Below are 17,330 nucleotides of genomic sequence, written 5' to 3'. Positions count from 1 at the left end.
TTTCTTTGTCTCCTCATTTTGGCTGCCTCCCTGTGTTTGTTTCTGTGTATTACTTAACGAGAGGTATGGGGCTAGCTGAGACCAGATGCTGCTTTTTTGAAAGAATTTAGAAAAAACCTGAAGCAGGATCCAAGACAGGCCAATCCTATAGGTAAAGCAAGTGGCAACAGCTTGGGTGGGCCTGAAAGTTGGGCGGGGCGGGGCCTCAGGGAGTCACCAGGGCGGGGCTCCCAGTGTGAGCCAGGTTGCTGGAGTCCCGGATATGGCTTCTGTCTGCCGCCCCAGGGAAGGGCTCACCAAGGGAACAAAGGCCTCTGACAGCACGTCTGTCCCGGAGAAAGCCCCCTCTCCAGCCCTCGCTCCAGTGCCAAACAGCTCAGTTCTTCCCTGTATGTCTCTGGTGCCCCTCGAGCTGCCGCCCCTCTAGCTGCCTCCCCTCCAAGCTCAGAGGGAGAGAGTCCGATAAGTCCGTGTGCGGGCCCTTTAAGGAGCTGCCTGGGGCTCCAGCCGCCTCAGCCTCCCTGAGCCTCAGTTCCCGCTGGTTTTCCAGTCAGAAGTGATGGGGATTCTCTTCCTGGCACTGGAACCTTGAGCGGGGCACCTGGTGTGGGACAGGGACCCCTCAGTCCTCAGGGAGGACCTTCCCAGCCGCCGGAGCCTCCTGATTTTTATCCGCCACACGTGGGTGTGGGACCAGCCCGTCCCCTCCACCCCTCCTACCAGTCTGGATGTGGCCGCTGCTTTAATTCCGTAGTTGTAGGACTTCCGTTCAGCTCGATGTCAGGCGGTTCTGAAGGATGGTTGTTCTGTAGTTTAGTTGTAACTTTGATGTGGTTGTGGGAGGACAGATACCACGTTTACCTCCCCGCCATCCTGACCGGAAGTCATCAAAAATTTTTAATAAAATTATACTAACAAAAAGTGTTTCTTAGCTCTTAGCATTTGATTAAATTGATCAGTTTTTGGATCAACTTGAGTTCTCACACAGGTTGAGATTTTGATAGGGATTGCCTTTAAACTCTAGATAAATTTTGGGGAGAACGGGCATCCCTGTAATACAGAGGCTTTTGATTCAAGAGCTCACTTATCATCGTCCCTGACCAGAGACGAGATGAGAAATGGCTTTGGCCCTAATGAGATTGTAGCCCTTTCTAAGTCACAGGGGGAAGGAGGGCACATGCGTCTTTGCAGACCAGCCCTCGGCAGTCCTCCCCGGTTTGCCAAGCTGGAGTGTGTGTGTCTGGTGAGGGGTGGAGGAAGAGGTTGTTCATCTGTGTTTTTAATTATGGTAAAAAAAACACAGACTTCTTTGTCTTTACTGTTTTTAGTTTACAGTTCACTGGTGTTAAGTTATGGTCACATTGTTGTGCTACAGATCTCCAGAACTTTTTCATCTTGCAAAACTGAAAGTCTATACCCATTAAACACCAACTCCCATTCTCTCCTCACCCCCGCCTCTGGCAACCCCCTTCTTTCTGTCTCTGTAAATTTGACTTCTTTAACCTTATATAAGTGGGATCATAGAAAATTTATCTTTTCGTGACTCCTTTATTTCCTTCCTTTTTAAGGCTGAATCATATTCCATTGAATGTGTATATCACATTTTATCCATTTATCCTGTGATGGACATTTGGACACTCTGTGCTTTGGCTATTGTGAATATTGCTGCTATAAACATGGGTGTGCAAATATCTTTTCAACTTTCTTTTTATCATTATATATTGCAGCTCCAAGCCTGGAAGTTAAAGAACCCTAGAAAATGGAGAACTGGGTGGGATGGGCTTGGCCAAAGAGGCTGCATTATGTGAAAGGACCCGTGTTCTTACTGCCACTGTGTGAGAGATTTTGGCTCATTTGATCATCATTAAAAAAATAAGTAATGCTGGCAAAAATGTGAAGCTATTTTGAACTAGTATTTTAAATAATTTTATAAATATATAATATTTTGCCCTGGCCAGTTTGGCTCAGCGGTTAGAGCGTCGGCCTGCGGTCCAGAGAGACCCGGGTTCGGTTCCCGCTAAGGGCACGTACTTCGGTTGCAGTTTGTCCCCGGCCCTGGTTGGTCGTGCGGGTGGCAGCCACTCGATGTGTCCCTTCACGTCGATGTTTCTCACTCTCTCTCCCTTCCTCTCTCTCCCTTCCACTCTATCTGTACAAAAAATGGAAAAAATATCCTCGGGTGAGGATAAAAAATATATATATATATATATATATATATATATATAAAATATTTTTACATGGTTCAATATGCAAATAGTTCCAAACATCTGTAATAAGTCTCCCTGTCATTCCGTCATCCCCTTGCTCCTCTGCCCTCTCCAGTGGCAGCCAACATTATCAGTGTGTTCTCTTTCTTTCTAGGGGTGTTTTAGGCATAAATAAATGCATAGATATTTTTCCTTTCGTTCTTACAGAATTGAAGCAGACTAGACCTATTTTTATGCACCTTATTCTTTTTCACAAAATATCCATTGGAAATGAACTCCATCGCTACTTATTGTTGCAGGTGTCTCATGATAGATGACATGTGAAATGATTGGTTAGGATTCCAGGCTTCTGTTGTAATAAACAATGATGCAATAAATAACTTTTTACAAATCTCACACATGAGCAGGTGTATCAGTAGGATAAATTACAAGAAGTAGAATGCTAAATCAAAGAGTATGAATATGTATTTTGTTGTTGTTGCTGTTGGTTCTTTTTTCCCTTGTTTATTTTGACTATGTGTTTTTATGGAATGTATTTTTTCATAGTCTTAAAAAGGTTTGAACTGTTGATTTTTTAAAAACATTCCTCTGAGTTTTCATGAGTTTATAGACTTAGCCAAGACTCCATTGTTGACAATAGACTTTTATTCTCTTACAGTAGAAATTATGAATGTAATACTAAGAGCAATTCTTTTATTACTGTTTTACAATATAAATCTTTTGTAATAATTGACAGTTCTGAGAGTGCCTTTATCAAGGATTCTCAGTTCTAGTGGGGTAGTGACTATTCTGTTTGAAAGCGCATTCAATATTTTAATATTTATGTTTAGAAACAGGTAGTTGCGGGGAGAGGGGAAGCTGTTGTTTTAAAATACGTGTCACATGGAGTAAAGCATGAACCCAGAGCCCTGAACCAGCTCTTGACTGCTTCTGAATGAGGAGCAAGAGTCCTTCCAGCCTTTAGCCACAAGAGGGTGTGGGTGAGAAGCACGTGCCGAGTATCCCTAATACATAGACATGGGCTTCTTTCTGCAGCTATTAGCATTGTATTGAGCAGAAGAAGACACTGTCAAGACTCAGAATGAAACCAAGTTACTAGACCTATATTCCAACTTTTGGAAGCCTTCTCTCCTGTACTAGGCATTTCAGCAACCACCTGTTAGATAGGAGGGGCATCCGAGCTGCCATGAGGAACATGAAGTAGCAAAAGGGACAGCTCCTGCCCTCAGTCTCATCTTGTGACATTAACAAGTCAGCATCCAGGTGACAGTCGTTCTGTGTTTTTGGAACAGTGCTGAGAACACCGTCACAGAACTCGAGCATGAAAACAAGTGCAGGGTTTCGGCAAGCCTGCCCTCCTGGCTTCAGACAGCTCGCCGCCTGCCGAAATCTATCTTGAGTTAGAATTTTTCGGCAAAAATTCCTTGTCCTGCAGCGCACCATTCCAGTGTTAACACCGTCATTCCCAGGAAATACACGTACTCGCCCGCTGTGGTTTGGCAGTTCAGCTCGAATTTTCAGGGCAGTGGTATTTTCAGATACGATGGAAATTAATTAAATGTTCAAGTACTGCCAAGTGTCATTTTTGCTTTAAGCATTTATGAGCGAATATCTTGAAATATTTTTGCATAATTTTTAGCAAGAGGACAAGAAAACATGCTAATGAGTGCCGGGTGTTTCTCATAATAATACACTGGAGGTTGTGTGCAGATGCGGGTGTTGTAAAATTTTACTGGAAGAACTAACAGCTTTCTACTAAACAGCATCCTCTTCAATGGGCTTAATATTTCAGTTCCTAAATGAAAAAGTCCAGCTTGTTAGTTACCGTGAGGGCTTTTAAGTTGAAGCGAGAACAAAGCGAGACGGGGCTGTCCTTCCTGTTAGACTTCCTTGCCGAGGTTGACCATCCATGGAGAAGCCCCGCCCCGAGGGCCCCGGGAATGTTGTGGCAGTGAGTCCACAACCAGCGGGTTCCGGGTGGCGTGCAGGTGGGAAAAAATCGGGAGTTTCTCTCCCTGCGATGAGCTCTCCGGGCTTGAAGGGAGAGGCGATTACTCCACTCCTTTTCTAACGTTCTGTGTCACTCTTGTGATTCTCAGGGATATCTGTGTTTGCCGTACATGGCGTTGCAACAGCATCACCTGCTCTCTGATGTCACCGTTCGGGGATTTGTCGCTGGAGCTACCAACATCCTTTTTCGACAACAGAAACACCTCAGTGATGCCATTGTGGAAGTAGGTTTATGTGTGAGTGCCTGTTCTTGACGCTGCTGGTCCCTGTTTCCCTGTCTGGAATGCAGTTAGGGGGCTCAGTAATAGCACGAATAATTGTGGGAGCTGCTCCCTGCGCCGGGCACTCTAAGCGCCTTAGGTATACTAATTGATCTAATTCGCAAGACAGCCTGTGCAAGAGGCACCATTACTCTCCCTGGTTGATACCTGGGGGGCAAAGGGACAGAGAGATCAAACAGCAAGGATAGAGGGTAAGCCAGGACCCCAACCCGGGCAGACTGGTCCTACTACATACAGTCTCACAATTAAAATGGGCTTATTGTGTAAATGACAAGTATTTCTAGCTTGTTTAATATGCTTCTGATCTTTAGAGCAAGGAGCTAGAGATAAATATTTGACATCTTTTTAGTATATAAGAAATTTAAAGCCCTGGCCAGTTTGGCTCAGTGGTTAGAGCGTCGACCTGCGGTCCTGAGAGACCCGGGTTCGGTTCCCGCTAAGGGCGCGTACCTCGGTTGCAGTTTGTTCCCAGCCCTGGTCGTTCATGCGGGTGGCAGCCACTCGATGCGTTCCTTTCACATCGATGTTTCTCTCTCTCTCTCTCTGTTCCTCTCTCTCCCTCCCACTCTACCTGAACAAAAAAAAAAAAGGGAAATTGTCCTCGGGTGAGGATAAAAAAAAAAAAGAAAGAAATTTAAATCATTTGTTCAACTTTATAATTGAAGTAATTTGAAAGGGGGCAGGGGAGGAGTTCAGCTACCCTAAGGTTGTTAGAAAGTATGGAAACATGCTTCCTGGGAAATGTTTATAATACGTAAATGAAAAATCTGGGGTTCAAAGCTTTAGGTAGTATGATCCCTATTTTGAGGAGGAAAAATATATACAGACCTTCCAAGGCAGAAGGATACAGATGGGAGGACCACAGAGTCTCTGCAACAGTACTGGTTACATTGTAGTTCTGAAGTCCGGTGGCAGATACATAGGTATTTGTTTTATAATGCTTGCAAGCTATCTCCTAAGTTACATATGCTTCTTTGCATTTCAAATATCACGTAATAAAAATATTACAGCATATCTGTGCACTCAATGGACAAAAATTTAGGAACTCTCCTTAATTGTATTCATTTCTGGCTGTGTGTTAAAGGTGATACTATATATATTTCTATATTTTCCAAAATATGTGCAATAAACATGAGTTACTTTTATAATTCAAAATTAAATACTTATACGTATATTTTCTGAAAATAGAAAACAAGTGTTTTTTAAATAAAGAAAAACCCTTGAGTGGAAACACTGTCTCTTTCTTAGACTCACCTTTTGAGAATGCCGTTATTCACATTTTTACTTCCAGCTCCAACTTCCCAGTAGGTACTCGTTAAAGTGTGGCATGGATACCTGCTGAATGGCCAGATGCTGACTTGTCCCTGGTACCCTCTAGGTAGAAGAAGCTCTGGTCCAGATCCATGATCCAGAACTCAGGAAGCTGCTCAGCCCCACCACTGCAGACCTCAGGTTCGCAGACTACCTGGTGAAGCACGTGACTGAGAACCGGGACGATGTCTTCCTGGATGGCACGGGCTGGGAGGGGGGTGACGAATGGATCCGAGCCCAGTTTGCAGTCTACATCCATGCACTGCTGGCCGCCACGCTGCAGTTAGGTAAGGTGCATGCAGCCACTTCGTTGTGTAATCATTGTAACATTTTCATTACGGAAAAATGGTTAAAGTGGAGCAGGTAAGCACTGTATAAAAACTATCTCATTCCCCATAGAAAAAGTGTAAAAGACAAAGTGAAGCTCTTTAATGAGCTCTTGTACCAGGGACACCTGCCACCTGGACATTCGGCAGATAGTTGATAGATTTGGTGCCGTGGTTGTTCAAAGAGTGTTGAGCTTTTGTGTTTTCTCCCTCCCCCACCCCAATGATTTCTACCACTGCTTGGGGTTTTTTTTGTGATGCACACGTAACCTAAAGTTTACCATCTTCACCATTTCTAAGTGATAGTTCCACAGGGGCACAGGGTATATTCACACTGTTGTGTCAGCAGGTTTTTTAAATCGACTCACCCCTACCACCTGCCAGGTTAGTTCTTCACGAGTGTATGGAGCTTACACCCAGGCTCGGCGTGTACTTCATTGGTACAGGAAGGCTACAGAGCAAATTCTTTGTCAGTGGGATGTTTTTACATGTCTGCCTCTTCTACAGATGTAACAGCTGAAACACCAAAATCCAGTCCTGTCCCCCAGAATCAAGCAGTCATCTCGTTAGAAAACCCCAGTTCCCACCAGTCACGTAGCTTCAGGAGTGATTCGTTTACCTTCAAAAAAGGGTTTGCCCAGGTAGCTGTAAGAACTGAGTGATAGTAGTTTTTTTTGTTGTTGTTTTTTTGGTAGGGGAGCACATTTAGTGTGTGCAGGGACCTGTTTTGAGCATCTCACATCTGCTAACCCGCGTCATCCTCACACAGTCCTGGAGGTAGATACCTCGCCACCTCCTTTCACAGAAGGAAAAGTAAGACACAGAAAGGTGATTTAACAGCGTGCTCATCCCCTGAGCTGGTGTTTAAGCCCACAGAGTCCGGCTCAGTTCTGTGCTGCTGCAGGAGATTCAGCTCGAGGCCCTGTTTGGGGAATATGTTCTTTTTTTTTTTTTTTTTTTTTTTTATCCTCACCCGAGGATATTTTTCCATTTTTTGTACAGATAGAGGGGGAGGGAGAGAGAGAGAGAGAGTGAGAAACATCGACGTGAAGGGACACATCGAGTGGCTGCCACCCGCACGACCAACCAGGGCCGGGGACAAACTGCAACCGAAGTACGTGCCCTTAGCGGGAACCGAACCCGGGTCTCTCCGGACCGCAGGCCGACGCTCTAACCACTGAGCCAAACTGGCCAGGGCGGGGAATATGTTCTTAAAAGAACTTCCCTGTGCAGCACGTGGAACCATGTGTGTCCTTCTGTTCCTTCCCCAGCAACAAACGGCCCCTTTCACCTTCAGAGCCAGGGACTTGCGATTGGATAGGAAGCAGCAGCTGCTGGGGTCAGTTCTCCAGCCCCCTCTGTTCTTCCAAGTGGAAGAAACACCTCATCGAAACTTCCCCATGATACTGATACAGCCGGAAAGTGCATAGAAACTCTAGAGTGAGTTTCAGCAAATAGTGAGACTCCAAGAAGAGAAAATAGTGGCTAAAAGAACCAATTCCTATATTCATTGTAATGTTTTTCTTAGGAAAAATGACATCTGTGAAAAGATGAAAGATGCCTTACTTGCCTACTCCCTATGTAAGCATCAGAACATTGTCTCGCTGCCCAGCCTGTCGTTTGGTCTCATAAACAATACTGTGCCTCCTAACGGTGAGGAGCACGTGGCCGGGTCTTGGAGTGTAAGGAGCCTTGAACAGTCTCTGGGTGCACGCTTTTCTTTTCCAGTTGGGAAAATGAAGTTCTCAGTGATTAAATGACTTGCCAAAGGCCACGTAGCTTCTTAACGGGACATTTGTAGCGAGGTCCAACATCTGGCAGACCACCTCCCCCCAGAAAGCAGAGGGGCGGAAGGGTTGAAACGATTCTTACCCTTCTTGGTTGTTCATCCTCACACCCTTGACTGGCTACAGTCCAGCTCAACTTTCAAATATTTACTTGACAGATAATGAGAAGATCCTCTCGGACTATGGGACAACCTTTGTCACAGCGTGGAAGAACACTCACAACTACAGGGTCTGGAACAGCAACAAGCGCCCGGCGCTCGCGGAGATAAATCCGAAGTAAGCACATGCCCCGAAGACCCAGGGACAGGGTAAAAATGGTTCTTCCCTCCTGTGCCCAATACAACGAAAGTCCTCTCCTAACTTGGATGATATTGTGCATACCTTCAAGAATCTCCTAAAGTAGATGATAAAAGGCCCCCAAATACGTAGAGGCAGCTGAAAACTGTTCCCCATTCACACTTCTTACACAAAAAACACAAAGCATCTTTAGAAGCCTGAACATGTCTCCCAGCCCTCGGGGGGATTCAGACAGGAAGTGCTGGCCACGCGGGCTCAGGGCGGCTGGGCCTTCTCCCCTCCCCCTGGGCCTGCCCTGTAGCAGATGGTCAGACAAGGTGGCAGTGACCACGGGTTCGACTGAGAGGGTAATTTTATAGCACAAAAAACTAACATTGACATTTGAACTTCTAGATGTGCGGCCAAACCTAGCTTCCACACCAGATTCTAAAACCCAACAAAATGGGATTCCATCTAAGCCCCACTCCTGACTGCTGACTGGACAGACGGGCATAGACATTCGAACGTGCTGTGGAGGCGCCGGGGGAAGAGCCGGCTGTGTGAAGGGGGCGGCGCAGTCAGGAGATGAGCTCACACAGTGTGTGCAGCTGGGCCTTACTGTTTCTCAATTAAAAGTCCAAAACGAGGGGGGGTTATGATACAAGCACACACAGAATGTGTTCACTTGCATTTTAAACTTGCACTTCTTGGTGGGAATCGGACAGAGACCGACTTTTGTACTGGCTCCCGTGTAGTTTGGAAGCTGGACGGGGGTGTGGTGATGCCACTGAAGAGGACAGTCCCTCCCACAGAGAACCCAGGTGCTCACGTCATAGACCTTGGGAGCATCTACAAGAGTGAGGTGGTGGGGCGGGGCTGTGGAGAGCATGTCTGTTATCCTCTATATCATCTAACAACAGAAATGAGGTTCAGCACCGGTTTGGGTGAATTCAGTCATCCTGCCGGCCTATAGCAGAAACCTATATTGCCATTTGAATGTGGTGAAAACAGAATTAAAGGGCAAAAACATGTTAATAGCATTAAATGAGAGGGCTAAGAGTTCAAAGTCTTCTCCCTCACTAACCACAAGGTCTGTATTCTAAAGAGTGAGGAAGAGAAACAGATGTGAGTCTGTCTGCCGATGGCATTTCTGTGGCAGTGTTGGGGGGAGGGTGGGTCCGCACGATCAACCATGGTGCAGCGTGGGGGACCATCCCATCTCTTCCCCGTGGCCCCCGTAACCTGCTCGATCTTTATCCAGCCACCTCTGCTGCGGTGCCTTTAACTTCAACCAGCCCTACAGATTTTGTCTCAAGTCCATGAGAGGCTTAGCTGGAATCAGTTTTTAAAGATTATAAATTATTACTTTCTAAAATCTAAATAAGCTGAGGCTCTTTAGACTGAGAGAGCCCTGAAAAGGCCCCTGAAATATACATGTAGGGAATTTATGCAGATGAGACAGCAAGTTTCCGTATTTGCCCCAAATTTAAAACAAGAAATGATAGCTTTCATTGTTATCAGGGTGTATACTTTAGAAATACTCCACACTAATCATAAGATCTGAGTTCTGCAGAAGCCTTTCTTCAGTTCCAGATCAGAGGAGGCAGCCCTCCGACCTCCCTTAATAAGCATCCTTAAACATGGCTTTTCCAGGAAAACCCAGAATAATGAAGTAAGCTGTCCGTTCTTTCAGCCTGTGATCCAGGAACCCAGAGACAAAGAGAAGTTATGCATATGCTTCATATACACAATAAAAAAAATTGCCATCTGAAAAGCCGTAACTGGCATTTGGATGTTTTCCTAATTTGCTATAGATTTGTCCAGGGTCTTTGTTAGACATTGGCAGAGAGACCCCTGAGAGTAAGATGAGAATTGGGATATTTATTGACTCCTTTCAAAGTGCAACTGTGTTTGAGTTGCCTGATTTTGCATATATATAATTTTTGCCTTTTGTTTATTTTTAAGATCTGCATTTTGAGTTGCTTTTCTAACAGAAAGTGCAGATTATACGGATCTGCCTACAGATCTTTAAAGTGTCTATAGGAAGTCAGAATCAGGTACAGCCATGGCCATGGCCTAGGTCACGGGCTCTAACCTTGAGTGTCCTAGGAGCTTTTTTAAAAAAGCTGATGCTTGAGCCCCACCCCAAGCATCAACATTAACTCAAACCCCACACACACACATACCCTAAGAAAAACACCTATTTCACAGGGGAGGTAACAAGCTCAGAAAGGCTCCCCTAACTGCAAGTGGGGAGCTGGGAGCAAAGCCCAGTGGACCGTATTTTCAGGAGCCCCCCAGCCTGCGAGCCCCCCCTCGGAGTTCACTGATGCTCCCGTGGTAACTGCTTTGCGGCCTCGCTGGTGACACGCAGTCTAAGCTCCAGCTCTGTTTTGCAGCCACCCTTTTCAAGGCCAGTACTCGGTGTCGGACATGAAGCTGCGATTCTCCCAGTGAGTATTTCGAGAAAATACTAGGGAAATGCTTGCGTCTGAATTCATGCCATGTGTTCCGCTGCTAATTGGGGATTGTTGTACTGCACTTGGTAGACTTGAGCTTCAGAGAGCAACCAAACATGTGCATGGCAGCCTCGAGCTCAGCCGTGGGCAGGTTTCAAAGCGCAAACACTGCCGTTTCCTGAAGAGTGGTGTGAACTAATAGCAGGATTTGCCATTTTTATTCTGGTGAAGTGACTTCAGCAAATCATGACTGTAGGGAGAGTGTATCCTTATGTCTGTACCTCTTGGTTCATCTGCATGTTCTTTTAGTATTTGAAAATTCACATGCTTAAAAGGTTAGTACATGAACTGATACATAACAAACAATGAATAATTTAGCTTCTTTTCTCAATAGTTCTCTTTTGGGGGATGGTTATAGAGTGGAGTGTGTGTGTGAGAGAGAAATTTTTTCAAATTGTATTTAACACTTCTTTCCTTTACTCAGTTCTGTTCAAAACAGTGAACGTGGCAAAAAAATTGGAAACGTCATGGTCACAACCAGCCGGAATGTTGTCCAAACAGGAAAAGCTGTTGGTAAGGCACACCTTTAGCCAAGAACACATTGGACTCGTAACACATCTCCTCTGTATTCTTAGTATGCCACTGATAAAAATGTAAAGTTGTAGAGGTCTGTGTACAGCATAATAATACAAATAAGTCCTATAGTTGAATATAGGGGTTTGTTTGTTGTTATTATTGTTTTAAATGTTGTCTTATTTGCTTTTTTTAAAATGTGGCAACAAATAATATCACGGTTGAGCAAACTTTGCCACATCTCATGGGGAGTGACAGATCTTCTGATGAGTTCACTGTTCTGCCAGGTTTCACACTTCACTGGGGTTCCCCCATTTCCTGATCAGGCCGTAGTTCTTCATAAATAGTAGAGAGGGGACATCACTGTAATCTTACGGAAATTAAAAGGACAATAGGGAATATTATGAATAACTTTATGCCAGGTTTTTTTGTTGTTTTTTAATCCTCACCTGAGGATATTTTTCTATTTATCTTCAGATAGAGCAGGAGGGAGAGAGAGGGAGAGAGAGAGAGGGAGAGAGAGAGAAGCATCAGTGTGAGAGGAACACGCCGATTGGCTGCCTCTTGCCCAACCCGCCCAGGGCTGAGGACCAAACTGCAGCCGAGGTCCGTGCCCTTGACTGGAATTGAACCCACAGCTTTGGTCTGAGGGCCAACGCTCTAACCTCTGAGCCAAACTGGCCAGGGCTTTGTGCCAGTTTTTTGACAACTTAGAAGAAATACACAAATTCTTTGGAAGACTCAATTGCCAAAATGGACTCAATAAGAAACAGAAAATCTGAATAGCCCTATTATCCATTAAATAAATTGAATTAAATATTAAAAACCTTGCCCCAAGGCTTTTAATGTAATCCAAGCCCAGATGGCTTTACCTATGAATTTTATCCGGTGTTTATACAAGTCTTCCGCAAAGTGGTAGATGAGGTCATACTCCCTGGCTCATCCAGTGAGGCCGCTGTGCCCTGCCACCGAAGCCAGACACGCGGTACGCTCACTGTACACGCTTCTGCTCCTGTAGCTTTTTTTTTTAATGTTTTCATTTGTATTTTAGAGAGAGAGGGAGAAACATCGATGAGCAAGAACATCGATTGGCCCCCCGCTGCCTGCCCCCCACTGGGGGTCGGGCCCACAACCTGGGCATGTGCCCTGACCAGGAATCGAACCAGCGATCTCTTGGTGCCTGGGTTGCTGCTCAGCCACTGAGCCACACCGGCCGGGCTCCTGAAGCTTTTTTTACTTAAACTTTTTGAAGATTGTTTCATGTCCATTCTAAGAAATTTCTTGTTCCTTTTCTATATTTTTACCTTTTTATTTTTATATAATTTCAAACTTACAAAAGAGTACACCTGTATACAAGGAACTCCTAACTATCTCAGATTCACCAGTTATTTACGTTTGCTTTCTCACATCAGTATGTATAAAAATAGGGCCCATCTCCTTGCTTAGCTCCTGAGACAGGGTGACTCACCCTTACTGAGTTAATTCAGGTCCAGCCAGTGTGGCTCAGTGGCTGAGCGTCGACCCATGCACCAAGAGGTCGCCGGTTTGATTCCCACTCAGGGCACATGCCCAGGTTGTGGGCCCGATACCCAGTGCGGGGCATACAGGAGGCAGCCAGTCGATGTTCTCTCTCATCGATGTTTTTCTCTCTCCTTCTGACTTCCTCTCTCTGTGTAAAATCAATAAGGGGAAAAAAAGATAAACATAATTCAGTAGCCCCAGATGACCCCTGTGCGGGGGTCCTCGCAGCTCCGACCTCTGGACACCTACAGATAGGCAGGTCTGGGGAGCTCCCTGGAGACTCAGAAGACAGGAGCGTGGAGCCTCTCACCTGGGTCACTGGTACCAGGGAGTGGAATTTGATACGTTAGCATTTTCTTCCATACAACATTATGTCTGACTTATTTTTAATTCTTATTCTTTTTTTATCCTCACTCGAGGACATTTTTCCATTTTTTGTTCAGATAGAGCGGGAGGGAGAGAGAGGAAGAGAGAGAGAGGGAAACATCGATGTGAAAGGGACACATCGAGTGGCTGCCACCCGCACGACCAACCAGGGCCGGGGACAAACTGCAACCGAGGTACGTGCCCTTAGCGGGAACCGAACCTGGGTCTCTCCAGACCGCAGGCGGACGCTCTAACCGCTGAGCCAAACCGGCCAGGGCAATTCTTATTCTTTAATAGAAAAATTCTACTTATGATAGGTATATGATTCAGTTGTCACTTAACTTTCCATGGTGCTGCAGCTGCTGGTACATTCTCAGCGCGGTTCCCTTCGGCATACCCCTCCGAGAACACTGAGTGGGAGCAGGTTCGCTCAGCACCAACCTTTGAGGTGACGCTACACCAAACAGACCTGAGCAGATGAGCTCTGTGCGTCCTCATTTAATGCAACACCGTCTTCGATGACAAGCAGATTGCCCTAAAGCAGCCCCACCGCTGCTATGTGGTTATCAGTTATCAGCTTGGACTTGGAGTACAGAGAGCATGCCAGACTTTTTCAGCTCCCCAAGTGGGTCTGATACACAGCCAGGGCTGGGAGCCCCTGGCCAAGCACGGTGGGTATTAAGGAGAGAGTCTGCTGAGTACCTGCAGAATGCTTGGAGCTGCTAGGCTCTTACACCCAGAAACTGTCCCGTTTCCTACTAGACATTCCCATGGAAAGGGATTGAAACTGGAGATTTAAATGGCATTTCTGTAACTATAAACATATTGCTATGTTACTGTAAATTAACATTTATTCATTAGCGTTGGGCTTTTGCTGTCTCTTACGGAAAGTGAAGGCATTTTTCCTTTTGTTTTTTCCCTCCTCTCCTCCCAGGCCAGTCCGTTGGAGGAGCTCTTTCCAGCGCAAAGACGGCTATGTCTTCATGGCTGTCCACCTTCACCAGCTCCCCGGCCCAGAGTCTCACCGAGCCGCCCAGCGGGAAGCCCTGAGCAGGGGTCAAGAGGCTGCTGTCGCTTTCTTAGGCTGACGTGTCTCCTGTCTGCCTGCTGCTCCCAGACTGTTCCTCCTCATTGGCCACAGGTCCACAGCAGGGACCGACACGTCGAACTGTTTACATGGACGGTCACCCTCTGTCTAAATGAATGTCACAGGACGCTGGAAAGATGAAATCACAACCGTAGCAGGGATGGCTTTCCAGGTCGGGGTTTAAGTTGACTACTTTTATTCAGTCTGAGCCTGATTAAAACAGTGTCCCTTTTAATGATTTTCAAGTTCTGACAGTGTACACTTGTTTACTTTAGGAAAGTTTTGACTTAATGTATATTTTGCTCCCTTTTGCTGTTTAACTAGCTGGACAGTCACTATAATGTATAGTGCTAAAGTTGTTATACCTGTATTTCAGTTTCTCTAAAGTTGGGCCTGAAATGTGCTTATAAAGTTAAGGGGCTGTCCAATCCAGCCCTCTGTTATTATTTTGCTGAGTTACACGATGATTTTTGTTGCTTGGTTTTCTACCTACAAACTGTCGATTCACTTCCTCCGGAAATGTGGGAGTTCTGAGGATGCAGTGTTTTGTTTCCTGTTTAGTTTGTTCCTTCCCAACCCTAAGCACTTGCTGAGGCCTCGAGCAGTGTCGAGTGCTGTCCCTCTCGTTGTCCAGGTAGGGTGCAGAGGACCAGCGGGCTGCCGGCTGCCGGCGCCGGAGCGTTTGGACTGGAACTCGCCTTTAGGGCAGGACTTTGGAAGACCTCGGTGTCGGTTCCGTCCACTCTAGTCGTGTTGCAATCTTTTACAAGCATTGTAAACCCAGCGTGTGTGCCTTGTATTTCTCTTCCATTGGGAGTTTACAGACCTACAGGTTTCCTCTTAGTCTTACTCTCTGTCAGCTTTTCAAGGCGCTTGGCTTTCCCATTTCCCTGATGGAAAATCTTGTCATCAGTCCTGTCTGAAAGTATTTTTAAAAGGAACGCAAGATGATCTGTAAATATTAAATAGAAATCTCCTCTTAGCTCACATTTAGGAAAGCAAGGAGCAAGGACAAGAAAACTACAGCCATGACATCAGTCATGTTTCCTAAAGAGCATCTGGTTTCATTTTAGACACGTGCACAGGTGTGCTGTCTGTGCAGATTTTCCACACCTGCACTCGTGTGTCTGCCATGCTCAGCTGTCATTTGCTTTCCATGGGGACCTGGGATGGGTGTTCTCAGGGAGTGTTTACAGGGGCAGACTGTGCTTTCGGAGAATACGTGGCATAAGCTACCTATGATGTGAAGAGTATTGGGAGGTAAGGGACCTAGTTGAGGAAGACACTTGGTTATATTTGACTTATCCCTTAGGAAATGTTTATGTACATAAATCCTTCTAGGGCATGTGAAATGGTCATAGAACGTAATCTAAACATCCCTAAATTTTCCACTTGTGTTTCAACACAAGCCCCGGAAATCTAAAAGCATAATTCCATTTGACTCGGGGTGGTGAACACACAATACAATATACAGGTGATGGATTATAGAACTGTATATCTGAAACCTAGATAATTTTATTAACCAATGTCACCCCAATAAATTCAATAAAAATTTTAAAAATAAAAGTAAATCAGTAAATAAAGTGTTTTATTATTAAAATAAATAATCCAGTGATGATCAATTAAAGGGCTTATTGTGAAAACTCCATTAATTCCACTTCTGCTGGGAAAGTTGACCTTCTCAGGAACTATTACTTGAAGAGAAGTAAAACCAAACAAATCCTTAAAAGGTACTTGAATCAGAGTTGCACTGAGACTGTGAAGAATCCCTCCTCACGTCTTGTCTCATGAGGCCCCCTCACTGGTCGGAGTGACTGTATTAGCGCGATCGTCCGCTCCCGGCAGGCAGGAGCTCGGGTCCCAGCCGCTGGCTCACCCTCTGGCTCGCAGGGCTGGTGTGATGGGGTCCGCTCCCACCTGTCGCCCGTCCAAAGCAGCCGGTCTGCCTTTGCAGTCGCACGGAAGTGAAGCTAGTTCCTGAGAGCTGACTGCTTTAGCATAACATGTCCCCCTGATGAGTGTAACAATATCCCCCTGAAACGAACTCTCTTTTCATGTTTCTAGTTGAGAGTTCAAAGTAGTCATTTAACTGGCTGGCAGCAGAAAAAGAACATTTCAGAAGATAGAACTTTTGTCACAGAAATGATCAAAAGACCATAGCTCTCTTCCTGCAGGTTCTGGGAGGCGTGGGGTGTTCGGGGAGCAGAGGCTGTGTCGCCAGGCCGGGGGCAGCCGGCACAGCTCAGGCAGGAAGCCTGGCCGCTCGTCCCGTGAGCCTTCGGGCTCGGGTTCCAGGCTCCAGCTGAGGGGCCTCCCTCAGTAGCCTCCCGTCAGTGCCGGGTCGTCTTTGGGCATGTCACTGGTCAAGGGGTGTGTTGCGGTTGGCCATGCTCGCTCTAGTCGTGTGTCTAAGGACCGAGTATCTGTAGGTAGGCCTGGGGGAGCCAGGGTCAGCCAGGCCCTTTCACGGTGCGCCAAGCGCACAGGCTGCGTCTGTGGCTTGCTGGTGACCTCCGTTTGTCTAGGTGACTTAAAAGTCTTGTTTGGGAAAAGTCCCTGGCATACTTTAATTCCTGCTAGGCACTGTAATGCCAGTGACGTAGGTCAGGGAAAAACCAGTTGAAGCTGTGTCTTGGTCTGGGGACTAGAAAAGTTGCATGTCAGAGTAAGGCCGAGTCACTTTACATTTGCATGTGGTTCGTATAACCATTGTGAATAGTCTGTCCCCAAATCCATTAGTCATCTGTTAGCCCCCGAGCCTTAAACAGTCCGGTCTTCTCTTTGCTTTAAGAAACATGGCAGCAATATCCTTGGGCCGCAAACCAGACCTTACGACCTGGTTTCCGTGGCCTCCTCTGGCTTTCCGAGCTCTAGATTAAGCCTTGAGTTGATTTTAGAATAATTTCGTTTGGAAAGGCAAGGAGAAAGCAAAATAGGAAGAGAAGGGAGAAGTGAGAAGCCGCGGAAAGGCCGAGGAGCAAGGTACTTGAAAATCTGGAGGTATTTCGAGAGCAGTATTTACTGTGCTAATGGTCATAAGAATTCTTTTACAAAGAAGTTAACACCTTCATCTGGTAGTGACAAGTTTTAAAGGAAGCCGTGGCATTGTCTTCCTGGCAGGCAGGT

At 45.9% G+C, this 17,330-nt stretch overlaps 1 protein-coding gene across 12 annotated transcripts in view; it reads left to right on the top strand.

The window, feature by feature from the left end:
* Positions 1-15,720, top strand: part of AVL9 (AVL9 cell migration associated) — a 39,725-nt gene extending 24,005 nt beyond the window's left edge. For 5 of the 12 annotated variants that reach the window (XM_036246706.1, XM_036246707.1, XM_036246711.1 and 2 more), the window contains 6 exons: positions 4,307-4,441; positions 5,877-6,096; positions 8,081-8,198; positions 10,598-10,651; positions 11,142-11,230; positions 14,052-15,720. In XM_036246706.1, the coding sequence (XP_036102599.1) occupies positions 4,307-4,441; positions 5,877-6,096; positions 8,081-8,198; positions 10,598-10,651; positions 11,142-11,230; positions 14,052-14,167 (732 nt within the window). In that variant the 3' untranslated portion in view covers positions 14,168-15,720. Of the gene's footprint in view, positions 1-4,306; positions 4,442-5,876; positions 6,097-6,830; positions 6,964-7,663; positions 7,818-8,080; positions 8,199-10,597; positions 10,652-11,141; positions 11,231-14,051 lie in introns of those variants that run through there. The other 7 variants (XM_036246710.1, XM_036246709.1, XR_004957340.1 and 4 more) reach the window with 7 other exon arrangements.
* Positions 15,721-17,330: the final 1,610 nt, after the last annotated feature.

Source organism: Molossus molossus, unplaced genomic scaffold (assembly GCF_014108415.1).
Source record: "Molossus molossus isolate mMolMol1 unplaced genomic scaffold, mMolMol1.p scaffold_m16_p_7, whole genome shotgun sequence".
Lineage (NCBI taxonomy): Eukaryota > Metazoa > Chordata > Mammalia > Chiroptera > Molossidae > Molossus > Molossus molossus.
Note: the sequence above shows the minus strand (reverse complement) of the source record. Positions and strands in the feature narration are given on the sequence as shown.